Source organism: Schistocerca nitens, chromosome 6 (assembly GCF_023898315.1).
Source record: "Schistocerca nitens isolate TAMUIC-IGC-003100 chromosome 6, iqSchNite1.1, whole genome shotgun sequence".
NCBI classification, from domain to species: Eukaryota; Metazoa; Arthropoda; class Insecta; order Orthoptera; family Acrididae; genus Schistocerca; species Schistocerca nitens.
Genome location: NC_064619.1, coordinates 199,763,447 through 199,779,689, shown reverse-complemented (window position 1 = coordinate 199,779,689; position 16,243 = coordinate 199,763,447). Strand labels below are relative to the sequence as shown.

The 16,243-nt window shown below is 38.6% G+C and overlaps 1 protein-coding gene across 1 annotated transcript in view; it reads left to right on the top strand.

Moving 5' to 3' along the window:
* LOC126263131 (guanine nucleotide exchange factor subunit Rich) overlaps positions 1 to 16,243 on the top strand; it is a 321,707-nt gene that overhangs the window by 204,445 nt on the left and 101,019 nt on the right. The window contains exons 15-16 of the mRNA XM_049960154.1: positions 7,234 to 7,473; positions 7,558 to 7,672. Of these exons, the coding sequence (XP_049816111.1) occupies positions 7,234 to 7,473; positions 7,558 to 7,672 (355 nt within the window). The remainder of the gene's footprint in view (positions 1 to 7,233; positions 7,474 to 7,557; positions 7,673 to 16,243) is intronic.

Sequence of the window (16,243 nt, the reverse complement as noted above, 5' to 3'; positions counted from 1 at the left end):
ACACACTAGAAATTCCAAAATCATTCAGCATCAAATCATCAACTTTAACTCCTACATATATCATCACATCTAGTTCTGTAAGTAACATATCATCAACAACATCATTATCATCATCATCTGAAACACTCATCAGAAACATTATCATCACACTTAATATTATTTTCAACACCAAACTCATCTCTCTCTTCACACACTTCTTCAACAACCTCAACACTGTGACTACTCTGTTCTATCACATCCTCCTTTTTCATGTCTATTATCTACTGCAATTTCATCTGGAATTAGTCTGTCATTCTCGCTTCCATTGCCTAGCACATGAACATCAGCTTCCACACATACAGCACCAGTATCAGCATTTTCACTCATTTCACAGTCACTCAACATTCTCACTAAACCATACTCATCAGATCTGTTCTCATCACTATCAACAACTATTACTGCATTACTACAGTTAAAGAAATTTGTAAAAGTGTTTTCTTCTAATTCAAATTCAGATTTTTTACTTTTTTGCTCATCTTTGTTTTGAGATAAAAAAATTTCCCAAAATTCCCTATCAAACTTCATTCTACTCACTTCAGGTTGTATTCTGGATACAAAATTTTGGTACAGTCTATTTGTTCTCCCCCTTCCCCTTCTGAAATTACTACAGTGTCTGATTGTAATTCCCATGTCTATTTGCCCCATTTCGCCAGGCTCTGAAAGAGGCAGGTCTTGGTTTACCGGACCACTTCTTCTGTTTTCAAAATTGTTACTATTGTTTTCCTAATTTTACCCCCACTGCCTATTTCTTGGTTTGAAATTCCTGTTCTCAGGTCCTTGCCTATCATTCTTCTCCCCATTTCTTCTGTCATAATTTATGAATCTACTATTAAAATGATCATTGCAGGCTCTGTTGTTGTTATTCCTGTTATCATCAGGTCTGTCATTACATCTGTCATTTCTCTCCCATGCTAAATCCATTTTATCTATATATCTAACAAATTGTTCAGTTGTATCATCAGGTCCATAGACAAGACTCCACTGTACCTGTGCGGCAATCTACGTTTTAATGCATCTATTTGGATCATTTCATCAAGTGGTTTATCAAGATATACTAAAGTTCTTAACTGTTGTTCACAAAAGGTTTTCATGTGTCCACTACCCGGTTTGAAATTTGGCCCATTCAGAAATTCTGACTTAATTCTGGCTTGCTTAGTTTCTGACCAGAATTTGTTCATGAAAGCTCGTTCTACCTCATTAAATGACATTTTGGGTTTGATTGATTGGTTCACCCATGACAAAGCCTCCCCATCTAAAAACTTTAAAAAAAAATTAATTTTCAAACTATCGCTCATTTTATCAGTCAAGTGATCTTTTATCTTGTACATGAAATCAATTGGATGTATATTGCCCTCCCCAGAAAATGTTTTTATGTTAACATTATTCCACAATGAACTGTAACTACAGAAAGATTTCACAGCAACGGAATCTTCAATTTCTTGAAATTTAGATTTAAAGTTTGAAATTTCGCCTAAACAAGTGCCTACATCTTCTTTTAATTCTGCGAAATTCTAATTTGCAATTTTAGTGAAATTTTGTATATTTTGGTCTGTTTCTGTGAATTTCTTTACGAAATCTTTGTTGAGCTTTTTTAATTGTAATACTTCAAAAGTAGCAACTTTATTTTAAATTTTCCACGGAATCTAGCCTCTCTTCGAATTTTTGGTAATCTTATTTTAAGGTAACAATTTCCCCTTCTATAGTCGACACATTTTTGGTATTCTCGTCTACTTTCTCCCAACATTTATCTAAACTCTCCTTTGTCTCACGAATTTGGGTTCCATGGTTGTCTTAACTTTTTACTGATAGAATCAAGCTTCTGATCAAAAAAGCTTTTATGTTCATGAAATGATTTTTCAGTTGTCTTTTTCTGTTCTTCCATCAATCGTTTTTTGTTCTTTCATAAGTTGAACTAACCTATCCTGGGCTGATACATTAGGTTCAAATCCACGAAAGGGTGAACATACCCTACTGTGATCACTATCCTCTCTGATTTCATTATCTTGATTAACTACACTATTATCAGTAATATCTACGCTGTTTTGCAAGTTTCTATTATCTTTCCCATTATCGCTAACTTCCCTGTTGTTGTTAACCTCCCCATTATCCATAATGACAATGCAGACGAAAAACAATTTCCGAAAGTAAAAGTTCAAATAGATTTTATACTTACAATTGGTTCTCAAAGTTGCATTATCAAATAAGCATCATAACGTCCTTTGTAGTGTTACTCACTTTCTTCTTTGTCCTGCTCTTGAAAAAATGGAATATTATTTCAACAAGCGGGTTAACTCCGAAATAAAATAAAAGATTAGTTTACAGAATTACACTGCATCCCAGCTCCATACACCAATAATAACATGTCTTGACTACTCGTAATAATTAGGTTGTTCGTAGTTACTCATGATCTGCCGCAGCTGTCGTCCTTACATTGTCAGTCACTGTAACTTAACTACTGTAGAGTTAATTTAGTTTAATCTTGTGCTAAGTTTCATAATTTTTATTATACTTTCAAAACAGAATTAAAGTACTATTACAAAGGCAAACTATACTTAAAATACCAAAGGAGCAGCCACATGCTCCCTGCTCAAAAACCAAAACCAGACTGACCTCCTTTGCCAACATGGCTGTAACTATTTATACTTTCTTAACAATCCCGAACAATCCTCAGCATTGTTTAAAATTATTATTTCATTAATTAACAATTAAAACTCTCATCCTAAAACAAATGACACATTTCAATTATTACCTAGATTCTTATATATAAAACACATGAGTGAATTCTAGTCTATATACTAATTGTATCATGTATAAACAGGTTAGGTGTCAAATGTTAACAATACACTTGTTATATTTACTAATTACAGAAGATTCGTATCATATAAAATGTTTCTACCAATTAACGGACTTCTACACATTAGTGTAATTAAGATTCTGTAATTATTTTCTTCATACACCTGCATGTCAGAAATTACTGTTTATGGTTAAAGTTTACGTATTTAATAAGTTTCTATTAGACTGTTACGTTTCAAGTTCACTAACTTCATACCTCTTATATTTTGATGAAATATGCTAATTCCTTCTCTACTTGGAAACATGACATCCTCTGAAGGTGAGCCCTTAATTAGAGGGGCTTCCTTTAAGCAGGTATACCTATCAGCTGACTTCGGTCTAAAAAAGGTGCACCTCTAACACCAACTACTACAGGAATTTTTCCACGAATGATCCCACCACCACCCACTACACTGTCACCTATAAGCCTTGCCAGCCTCCTCTTCCCATACCTATTGAGGTGCAGGCCATGCCTAGTGAAACCTGGTCTACTGATAGAACCAACAGGCACCACTTAAATGTGATCCATGCCCTCTGCCTTCAGTGCCCTCTCCAGTCCCATGTTAATGCGCCTAACAGCCGCATCAAGATGAGGCCGATCATTACGCTAAAACAGTTGCACAAAATGCGCATTAGTGCCACCAGCTTGAGTAGCTAACTTTACCAGGTCACCACCTACATCATACTCCCTGTCCCTATCAAGACTGTTCCCTGCTCCACCATCACTATCACTACCTGATCCTCCTTTTGTAAAATTCATACCTAACTCCCCTATGCTGTCAGTCACCTGAGCCAACCCTGCACTAAGCTTCACAATGCTGGTGACCAGGTACTCACTCCCCAGCGCTTATTGCAACTGCTGGCCCACATCTGTACCATGCGAACTACCTAGCAGCAGAACCTTCTTCTTTGTGTTTGACTTGCAACTAACCTAGGCCTCCTAATTGCTGAGGACTGCTGCATGTTCCCTACATCTACAGCTACAAGACCTAGGTAATAGTTTTAATGATTGTTCTTCGTAATCAAAGCAGTGAATACAAGTATAAATATAACTCTTGAGGTAATTAACTGATGTCCTTATACTTTCAAACTGTTTGATGAAATCGTCATGCAGTCTGCAGAAGGGACAATGGGGTGAGGTGGAGGTTGGGAGGTGGGGGTGGTGGTGGTGGTGGTGGTGGTGGTGGGGGGGGGGGGGGGAAGCATTATTTGTAGTCGTGGATCTGATAGCCACCTGGTATTTAGAATGGTTTGGTTGAGATGATTATTGGAAAATAAGTAGGTATAAGTGTATGAAATCAATTGTTAATGCGGGAAGATATTAATTTGTTAACAAAAGGAGATTAAGATGGATTTGAAGAATGGGAATAAACTTGGAAATGTAGAGCGTAAAGAAAGTGTATCAAGAGAAAGAAATAATGAGAAAGTACATAAACACTGCACGGACAAACTTAGATAAATAATCTTTCTGGGTCATATTTGTAACTGGCTGAGTTTCACTTTTCATTCTTCAGCTTTAAACTTACGTTATAGCTTACGAACACTCCCTTATTTCTTTAGAAATTGATTCCTTGTGTGGTACCTGTTTGTACACCCAACACTGGCTGCACACCAACTGTCCAACCACAAAAGAGCACTTCCCTCATCTGTTTACAACTCAGACAACTGAACTGCATTTGCCATCAGAGATTCAGTTACCTCTCATTATTTTTTGAAAGGTTAAATACTTTCTCCACTGCAGTCCTCACTCCTCACAAAGTGGTGTCCGCCACCCATTCAAATTTGTGGGATGTCTCAATCTGTCCAAATGACACTCCTGCTACCAACTTTATACCCCACCATTAATATCCCCACTGAAGGAAGAGGTGCAACAGAGTTGTGTCGCATACATCCTGTCGCTGTATGTTATTGCAGCCTTGTCAGTAGAAACTACGTGTTGATCCATCGTGCCTTCCAGGATGATGAGATTACCAAGAGAATGCCACAAAAACATTCCTCAGGCCATAATGCTCCCTGTTTCAGCATGGACCCTTCCAACAATTGTTGCAGGGTGCCTGCTTTCAGACATTTCACTCCCAATGTAACATAAATGTGATTCGTCTGAGAGTGTCACCTGCCACTACTCAGTGGATGTCCAGCCTTCATTGCTAATGAACAGAAGTCAACATGAGTGCATGCACCAGCACCTGCTGTGGAGGCACATATGCAATAATATAGCCGCTTGGTTCATCTGGGTGTTCAGTTGCATCTCAGCAGCCGTCGTTCACCTCTGTCATCCCTGGCCCATGCTCCACCACAGTTGCCACAGTGCAGGTTTTGAATACCGCCATTTTGCCATGCATGATATACTTTAACTATGGTGGCATGCGAACAGTTTAAAACTAAGCTGTTTTGGAATTCCTTCCACCCTTGGCCCAGAAGCTAACAATCATGCCCTTTTGAATATCAGATAAATTGCTCCATTTCTGAATTACAGTAACTACTGCACTGTTTTTCGCATCCCCCAGACGTGCTTTACGAGGAGCGTTTGAAAAGTCCGTGCATAAATAAAAACTACTTACGTGTTTGGGGTAAACCTTTTTTATTTTTCGACAAAGTCTCCTTTTGTACTTATACACTTCGTCCAACACTGTTCTAATTTAGTGATCCCTTCCAAATAATGGGAATTGTCCAAGTCTGCAAAATAGGTATTAGTTGCTGCAATCACCTCCTTGTTTGAATAAAATCTTTGCCCCGCCAGCCATTTCTTCAAATTGGGGAACAAATAGTAGTCCGAGGGAGCCAAATCTGGAGCATGGGGGGGGGGGGGGGGGGATGTGAATTTTGCAACCACAACTGCTGAGGTGTGTTCTGGTGCATTGTCGTGATGGAAAAGGACTCTTTTGCGGTCCAGTTGCCAGCGTTTTTCTTGCAACTCGGTTTTCAAACGGTCCAATAACAATGAATAATATTCACCTGTAATAGTTTTATCCTTTTCCAGATGGGGATTATCCCTTGCAAATCCCAAAAGACAGTCGCCATAACCTTTCCGGCCAAAGGAATGGTCTTTGCCTTTTTTTTTTTTTGTGTGCAGATTCTTCAATGGTAACCCATTGTTTAGATTATTGTTTGGTCTCAGGAATATAGTAATGTATCATGTTTCATCCATAGTGATGATACAATGCTTAAAGTCCTGTGAATTCTTCCTGAACAGCTGCAAACCATCCTTCACATGATTCAGTTTTTGGTTGAGTCTGAGCAATCGTGGAACCCATCTTGCAGATAGCTTTCTCATGTCCAAATGTTCATGCAAAATATTATGTACCCATTCATTCTAGATGCCCACAGCACTAGTAATCTCACACACCTTACCTCCTCTGTCATCCATCACCATATCATGGATTTTATCAATGATTTCTGGAGTCGTAACCTCCACAGGGCGTCCAGAACATTCAGCATCACTTGTGCCCATATGGCCACTCCAAAAATTTTGAAACCACTTATAAACTGTTCTAATCGAGGGAGCAGAGTCACCATAATGGTTATCAAGCTTCTCTTTAGTCTCCTGAGGTGTTTCGCCTTTCATAAAGTAATGTTTAATCACCACATGAAATTCATTTTCGCCCATTTTTTGACAATCACTTGACTTCGGATTCACATGAATGCCAAACACAAAGAAATAGACCAATATGGCTTAAACTTGGTGAGCATTCTTTCCAAAGATGCTACTAACTAAACATGACCTTGATATGCGCCGATGGTGCCATCTCTTGAACTTTGCATGGACTTTTCAAATGCCCCTCGTATATACCTTCCACTGGTAGTGCTACCACCTGCAGTCTGTGAATTGCTATTGCACATTGTCATCGAATATAGGCGGTGGTCTCATTAATTTGACTGGACTCTGTAGTACTTATAATCAACAGACTAGTGCTGTTCAACATTACTTTTCTTCTCTCTCAAATTTTTTTTCCTGTTTTGGGTCATCTTAATGGCATCTTCTCATTTAACGCTATCAAATTACATGCAACGTACCCATCTTTGTTAAACACGTATAAACAAAACTTATTAGTGACAATAAATAAGTATGGTGTCCTACAAGAAAATAAGATGCACTTGCTCAGTGTCACTAGCCTTTTTGTTCATTCAACCAGTGTATGAATAAGTAAGGATTTTATCTGAACTGCGAGTAACTTTTACTAATATGTAATCAAATACATAACAGAGAACAATTTAAATTAAGTCAATTTTGAGCCACTCCTAATGTCAAGAACCAAACAACTGTGCAAATAAATTTAAAAAAAAAAAAACTACTGTAATATGTTGTAAGCAAGCCCAGTAAGGAAAATTTTCTGTTTAATGGTTGAGTATTTCCCTTTTCAGGTTTTGGAAGAAGAAGCGACAAGTAAAGAACCTATCCCTGATGCATTGCTTCCAAGTGTGATTGAATTCATACAGGAATTTCCTATTTATTTGCAAACTGTTGTTCAGTGTGCACGTAAAACAGAAATCGCTCTGTGGCCATATCTATTCTCAGCAGCTGGTAAACCTAAAGATTTATTTCAAGACTGTCTCATGAAGAAACATTTGGACACAGCTGCTTCATATTTAATTATTTTGCAAGTAAGTTTTACTTCAGAGTCTTGTTTATGATAGCATAGTTATTATACATTTCTGGCATTAATATTTGTTAATGATCTCTTTTAGAACCTAGAGCATTCATCCGTTAGCAGACAATATGCCACTCTTCTGCTGAATTCTGCACTAGACAGTTGCAGATGGGAACTCTCCAAAGATCTGGTTCGCTTCCTGAGAGCAATTGGTAAGATATTTCTGAGTTCAGAAACAGTACTAGATATCAATCATATGGGTTTGTTGTGAAAGTGTGATGCAAAAAGTTTTTTTCCTGATAGCGAAAATAAGAATTTATGTTTTGAAACCCTTTTATTTTGAAATGCAATCTCCTTTTTATACAACACACCACATCATTGAAGTTCCAGTGACATTAATCCATTTCTGTAGTGTTCCTCTGGAAGTGTTGCAAAACTCATCTTGTTGTCGACGGGATGTTAAACACTAATCTCCTCCTCCTCATTTTTGACTGGTGAGATAATGTGACATGATTTTTCATTGGCTATGGAAGTGCATCACACATTGCAGTCTTGATTTCAGTGCTTGGGAAGCAATTTTGTGTGTTTGGTGCAATTTGTTTATACTTTTGCAATATGCACATATACAGTGTAAGTGTAGCTGGGCATCAAAAATCTATCCAAAATGTGTTGTTTTTTGCTGGGTTTCATTTCCTAAAGTGCTGGAAGTTCTATATCAGTGTATAAAACCTTCAAAGGATTGGTAAGTTTTACATCTCGTAGGGAAAGTATATTGCCACATAACTTGGAAAAAAGTACTTTCATCAGGTGTGTAGTGTATTTTCACTTGAGAAGAACTTTTTTTTATGTATATACGCCCTAGCAGAGAATTACGGAAAGCGCATCATGATCTTGGTGCATCAGATGAAGGATGAAAGTTAATGTACAGGAGTTTCCCTTATTCCTCTGCTACTAGCATTCCTCACCCAAAGTGCCAAATTGCAGTGCACATACAGATTCATTAAATTGCTGCTATTGAAATGCTTTCAGTGTAGTCCAACTATCTGATAAATACATTCTCTTTCACTTAAGACAAAATATGGTGACGTTATGCATGAAACAGATTATTTCAATAGACAAATCATTCGTACCACTCTGGAGGTATTGTATAATATCAAACATACTGTATCCAGCTTGTGAAAGCATTTGCCAATTTTACAAGAAATGATTGGATGGAGATGGGGATGGACTTCCCTGGCAAAAGTATTGAAATCACTGAGTTTCATTTGGCATTGACTACAGAAATGAACTGAATCGGTGAAGCATCTTGGGATTGTGACGTAGATGAAAAATGTGGGGCAAGGTGCCAGAGAGTTGTTCTACTTGGACGAGTTGTGGATAGATAACTACATGTCATTTGGCAAATGCTTGCAAGCAGAAAGTGTAGCAGGTGTTACTGTGTGAGGTAGCACCTTAAAGAAATTGATTGTGGTAGCTGCTAGCATAGGATCCAAGAACAGATTTGTCATGAAAGTACACCTCCAGTTCTGGGTAAAGTCAATTGTGGGTGGTTACCACAGCCAAAAGAACTTTGCTGATTTTGAAAAGTGGTTTGTGGGTATAGTTTTTCCAAATACTCATCCCAGCTCTGTAATTCTGATGTGTAATGCATCAAACCATAGCAGGCAGGTCAACAGTATGCCTACCAAATATGATCTGAGGATTACGATGTTAGAGTGGTTGTGAGACAATAAAATAGACTGTGACAACTCAGTGAGGAAGGCCAAACTGTTAGCTAAAATAAAGGCTAACAAACTGGCCGAGAAGGTATACGTCACGGATAAAATCACTGAAAGCGGAGGCCACAAATAGTCCGTTTCCTGCTGTGCGACTGCGATCTAAATCCAATAGAATTGGCATGGGCTGAAATAAAACCAATTTCAGAGAGCACAATGCCATGGTGAAATGTGAAAGGAAAGAGTTCAGGGTCTTGCTAATGCTGCTTTCCTATCAATTACTGCACAGGACTGAGAAGATTACTGAAGGAAAGTGAAGCAGCTGGAACAGGAGTATTGGACACGAGATGGATTAATGGGAAGTGGCTGTCGCTGAAGTTGTCATCAATGCCATGCCCTCATGTGGTGATGGTCATGATGATGATCTCGAATCAAACACAGACGATAACAGTGATCTTGAGCAAACACCATTGTGACAGTTATTTCAGGCATGGTTAATTATTCATTCCAGTCATTACTGCTGTGCTGTGCTGTATAAATTTGATGTTTCTTCAGATTCTGAAAATTGGGTTTTGGTATTTGATTCTTAGTGTCACAAGTTTTATGTTCCTCTACTTTCATTTTTCATTATTTTTGATAAATAAATAATAACTAAGTTGAAACTTCCTGGCAGATTAAAACTGTGTGCCCGACCGAGACTCGAACTCGGGACCTTTGCCTTTCGCGGGCAAGTGCTCTACCATCTGAGCTAATAACTAAGTTGTTGTAAAAGCTCTTGTGCTTCAGTATATCACAACGTATTAAGTGATTTACAATCCGATTCACATATCACTCAAGCAGGCAGTCCTTCTGCTAATGTTGCCTCTGTTTTCGTGTAAGCACAAAATGTGGGTAATGGTGCACCACTCTAGCACCCCCCCTCCCCGCTTTCCCCATGACCTAATGCAATGGCAAGGCATGCCTCCTGTCATTCCCGAAAGCTGCTGCACAGATCTGCAACTTGCTGTGGACAAGCTGTAGCTTTAAAATCTCTTTATCTTGTTCATGGGCTGTATCTTTAACCTTCTTCTTATGATCCTCCTGATTCTTTATTGTAGCATCCCGTTAGTCCTGACCATGTCAGAGTTCTTTCACTACTCTTTTATTTTCAGTTAATATATCTGTGATTCACTTCTTTCTTTAACTTCGCTTTCTTTCTATCTCTTCCTGATGACTTCATGTTAATTTTTCTAGTAATCACTCGTAATGTTGCATTATAACAGCTTTCTGACTTTTTGGAAGGTCTTCCTTATATTTTAGCAGACTGTTTTAGCTTCCTTTTTATTTCTACTGTTAGTGGTTTCTGTTCTTTTACTTTCTTCCTTCCTCCCACAGATGTCGATATGGTGTACTAAAATTTTCTGTCCTTAGCTTGTCATCAAAGGTTTTTTCTCTCATGTTAATGATATCTGAAAACTCCAAGTTCAACTTGCACAACTTATTTTGGCGTGATTCATCCACATGGATGGAATTAAAACTAAGTTTTCATTGGGCTGTCATGAATCATTGGTTACTATTTGTTTAGCCTTCATACTGGGTGCACAGGAGAACTGGCACATTTAATGCTTGCTGGAAGTAACACTACTGATTTATTTTTGATGCCATTACATTCAAAAGTAATCACCATACGCCTTACGACATTTATCCCCGTTGGAGGCAAGACAATAGATTTCTGTTTCATAGAAAACAGTTGGTTGGTGATGGATTCACAACCATGCCCACTCTTGCACTTCGTCTGACAGAAACCGACGTCTATGCATGTCTTTCTTCAGGTTGTCAACAATGTGAAAACCATACAGTGCAAACCTTCTGGGTTGTACAAACGTGGCTGCAGTGTTTCCCAACCAAATCGCTGAAGCGTAGCCTTTGTCTGATTGGCAGTGTGGGGACAGGTGTTACAGTGCAGCTTTGTCTGCAGGGGCCCTCTGATTGCCGAGTTCCTTGAGTGCGGAACCACAATCAATGTACAGTGCTATGAAGACACTTTCCCGAAACTGCAATGAACCTAAAGTCAAAAAGCGTAGAAATGCTGTCAGATAGAATCATCCAGTCGGCCAATAACTCCTGCCCCCACACCACCAATTAGACAAAGGCTACACTCCAGCAGTTTGGTTGGGAAACAATGCAGCATCTTCTGTACAGCCTGGATCATTCATCGTGTGATTTTCATATCGTTTGTGACCTGAAGAAAGAAAGATGTGTGGATGTCGGTTTCAGACAAACAAGACTGCCCCTTATATTTGGTAAGTGAATATATAAAAAGCATTTTGATTGCCCCTTATATTTGATAAGAGAATATATAAAAAGCATTTTAAGTTTGACAACCCATCTGGAACCCAAACTGTTACATGCTTAGCGAATGTTCCTTCTTGAATGTTAGGTTTTTTTTGTAAAGAGGTCAATCTGGAGAAATTCTCTGAACCAGTGATGTGTTATGTATATCAATAAGGAAATTACTTATTAAGTTAGAACAACTCTTCAAAATTTTGAGATTCCAACGGTACCATATGAGCTCCCATTTTTTAGGACATTTATACGGTAATTTCATTCATTTCAGTGTGGGATATTGGTGCTACTTCTAGTTACTTACATTTTTATGGAATCACATTTTTCATAAATTCTATTGTTTCTTCAACTGAACCATTTAATCATTTTTTCACTCTTGCTTGTAGAAAGTTATTGTTAAAAATACTTGTGCCTTGTAAATTATCAGTCACAGCATTGTCATTGGTGGTGGTGGATACTGATAGTAAAAGGTGGAGTATGAATAGTAGTAAAGAAATTCCGCCTTATGCAAAATGTCATGTCTTGCATAAGTTGGAATTCCTCTCTAATTTTTCTTAGCAAGCACAGATACAATTATCAAAATACAATTATGAAGTGAATAGAATGGAGAGCTTTTTTAGGTGGCATTGTCCTACTCCAGTTCCAGGAGAGCATGAGTTTAAATCTTGGGAGATGGGATGTAGAAATTTGGGATTGCAGAGCAAGAGGATTTTAAGGGTGCAGCAGGGGTAGTGCAAGCAGGCTTGGGCCCTTACTTATATGGCTTTAGAGCACTATGTCAGTGAGGACTACAGACTGATGTAAATTGAACAGGTCGAGGTCATTGCAGGATAGGCTGCAACTGGAGATGGGTAATTTGATCACCAGATTTTTATTTTATTTTCTTTCTGTGGGGAGGGGGGTGGGGGGAGGAGGCCAAGAGTATGTGGGACTGAGTACTGATTTAGAAATAGGGAGACATTTCTGTATTGGCACAAACAAATGGAAGAAGCACGGACCCATAGTGGATTATAAAGAACAGGTAAAATATCTTACAAACTCATAAAAGACAAAAGCAAATGCACTATAGTAAGGGGGAGAGGGAGGAGGGGAGGAGTGGCTGGATAGGAGTGGAGATATGGCAGAAGGTGCACGCTTGATTATGGGAATGGGGAGGTGCTGTTAAGGTACAAGGTGTGAAAATATACATGGGGCCTAGGTAGGACCAGGACAACATACAAAAATACATGTGAGTGAAGGAAGATGATGGGATCATTTTAAGGTCCAAGTGTTGTTATATCAAGATTGAAGCTTTATTATATCAGTGTGGAGAATGTGGGACCCAGGTCACTGCACCTAACATCAGCATGGGCACAACACGTTACTTACAGGATAGTTAACATTCAGAACACACAGAAGGCAAAGTATCTACATTCAGTCTCAAATGGTGGTTTTTATTAAATGCACATAGCATTTTGAGTCCTGAAGGCTCATCATTAGGTTCTTAGTGTAATTATTTTGTCATTCTTTGTGCATAGCAGTTCTTTTTAGTCCTATTACACACATTCATCTTAATTTGCTAATAGAATTAGGAGTTAAAACTAGTTAGAAAATTGCTTATAAGTTGTAGTATCTGTTTTACAAACAAAGATAAATAGGGTTGTAAAACACATTATTAGGAAGTTACTCTAGTTTTCATACATACATCAACATTTTCAAGTCTTGGGTATGCTACAAAAATGTAAACGTGTCAAGTGTTAGCTACATACCTCTCCCTGTCCCTCAGGATGTGGCTATAGGTAAGGAAGGTTAAAGCCTCCTGTTTCATTGTTTTGAGTTGAGAAATGACCTGTGTGCTGTATACAGTTAGATTTTGGTCTTTTTAGGGAAAAAATTTAGTAAAATTACTGGGAAAAGTTGTTGTTGAGTTTAATTTACTCATACAAAATGTACCCAGAAAATTTTATTTTTTAAAAGTTATGGGAAGTTTTTTTTTATTGATCTAGTTTCTTTCCTTAAGTTTTTGACTGAGGTACTGTGAGGCTGTTGAGTGTGGCATTTAGTTTGTGTCTGTTCTGGTGTAGTTTGTTAATTCTGTGGGTTTTATGTAGTGATTGAGACTGAAAACGCCAGCATGCTCTTTGTAATGTATTTGGAAACTACTTCTTTTATGTTTGTCTTTTTCTGGGGAGGGGGGGGGGCTAGGTAAGGTTAGTCATCACCAAGTTTTTGTTTGTCAGTAAAGGACTGTTTTACATTAGTATTCTTAAATAGTTGCCAGTTTGTTTGTGGATCTGTGCTTTGATTGTATTCTGTGAGATAAACTTTCAGCTGATTGTTTCTGCTTACAAAAACACTTTTTTGAGTCTAATGCCCCTGTACTGTGGGGTTACAACAGCCTCAGTAGAACAGACGACGTCAGTTGTGTGGAAGCTAGAGGTGACTAACTCCAATCGTATGCATGATTCATCAGTGGCTAACACCTGTGAACTGGGTTTCATAGAGTACCTGTAACAACGATTTTGTCTCTCAAACCACACCCAAAATCACTGTTACAGGTAGCTTGTGAAAAAGGGTTCATAGACGTTGACCACTGATGAATCGTGTATATGACTGGACTTAACTCCCTCAGTGTCAGTCAAGGCCTGCAGATGGTCTACTGAAGCACTGAAACTGGTAGCCATATAATAAATAACATCGTAAGGATGGCTGTATGTGTTCCATTTTATTACATTGTGTCCAGGAAGGTGGATCACATCATGAATGTTCTCCACCAAGCCACTGGTGCATTTATTCTTAAGTATTCAGAACTACAGTGACTGCCTGTACACTTGGGATGGGGATTGCCACCCTGAAATTGGGGACAGGTGATGGTTCTCTAGAAATTTCAGTAGAGACCAACTGCTGCAAATTTCGTTTCCTTCTAGGTAGTGGAAACCAAATGCCACTGAATAATTAAGTAAAGCAAGAAGTGATTGTGACAAGAATGCCTGTTCTCAATAAATCATTCCACCAGCCCATCAGGAGAATTTTAGAAAAGTGTATTAGGTGTTCCCTTAATGCTGTAATGAGGAATGGGTTCCATAGCCAGACCATCAAAGGAGACAAGGCAGAGTAGTTTGCTCGAATTATTGCCACTGCCAGCCGTGAACCAGCTTTCTGGCGTCATTGAACTAAAACTGAGAGGAGTGTCTGGGACTTCAGTTTTAGCAAAGCTGAAGTCAAAATTACCCTTTTTTAAATCTGGGAGATGGATTTGGCATTATCTGTGGCATGTCACACACTTTTCCTCATGCAGAAACATCGAATTTGCCTTGGTACTTATTACAGTGTTGCCCTCATTATGTGGGGAAGTCCTGGGAACATATATTCTCCTGCTGTTTTTTGTGGATTATGGCATCCTGGTACCCCTCTAATGTAGGTTCAGTAGATATCATTCCACTGTTGGTAACCTGATCTTGCTCTAAGTGGCAATATGACTAGCTTTCCTGTGCCGAAATCATCCAATACGTATTTTCTTCGACAAGTTTTTTGATAGTACTGGGAGGCATAATATCTGTTTACTCACAGTGATTACTACACAAATAGTCCGTTTCCTGCTGTGCGACTGCGATCTAAATCCAATAGAATTGGCATGGGCTGAAATAAAACCAATTTCAGAGAGCACAATGCCATGGTGAAATGTGAAAGGAAAGAGTTCAGAGTCTTGCTAATGCTGCTTTCCTATCAATTACTGCACAGGACTGAGAAGATTACTGAAGGAAAGTGAAGCAGCTGGAACAGGAGTATTGGACACGAGATGGATTAATGGGAAGTGGCTGTCGCTGAAGTTGTCATCAATGCCATGCCCTCATGTGGTGATGGTCATGATGATGATCTCGAATCAAACACAGACGATAACAGTGATCTTGAGCAAACACCATTGTGACAGTTATTTCAGGCATGGTTAATTATTCATTCCAGTCATTACTGCTGTGCTGTGCTGTATAAATTTGATGTTTCTTCAGATTCTGAAAATTGGGTTTTGGTATTTGATTCTTAGTGTCACAAGTTTTATGTTCCTCTACTTTCATTTTTCATTATTTTTGATAAATAAATAATAACTAAGTTGAAACTTCCTGGCAGATTAAAACTGTGTGCCCGACCGAGACTCGAACTCGGGACCTTTGCCTTTCGCGGGCAAGTGCTCTACCATCTGAGCTAATAACTAAGTTGTTGTAAAAGCTCTTGTGCTTCAGTATATCACAACGTATTAAGTGATTTACAATCCGATTCACATATCACTCAAGCAGGCAGTCCTTCTGCTAATGTTGCCTCTGTTTTCGTGTAAGCACAAAATGTGGGTAATGGTGCACCACTCTAGCACCCCCCCTCCCCGCTTTCCCCATGACCTAATGCAATGGCAAGGCATGCCTCCTGTCATTCCCGAAAGCTGCTGCACAGATCTGCAACTTGCTGTGGACAAGCTGTAGCTTTAAAATCTCTTTATCTTGTTCATGGGCTGTATCTTTAACCTTCTTCTTATGATCCTCCTGATTCTTTATTGTAGCATCCCGTTAGTCCTGACCATGTCAGAGTTCTTTCACTACTCTTTTATTTTCAGTTAATATATCTGTGATTCACTTCTTTCTTTAACTTCGCTTTCTTTCTATCTCTTCCTGATGACTTCATGTTAATTTTTCTAGTAATCACTCGTAATGTTGCATTATAACAGCTTTCTGACTTTTTGGAAGGTCTTCCTTATATTTTAGCAGACTGTTTTAG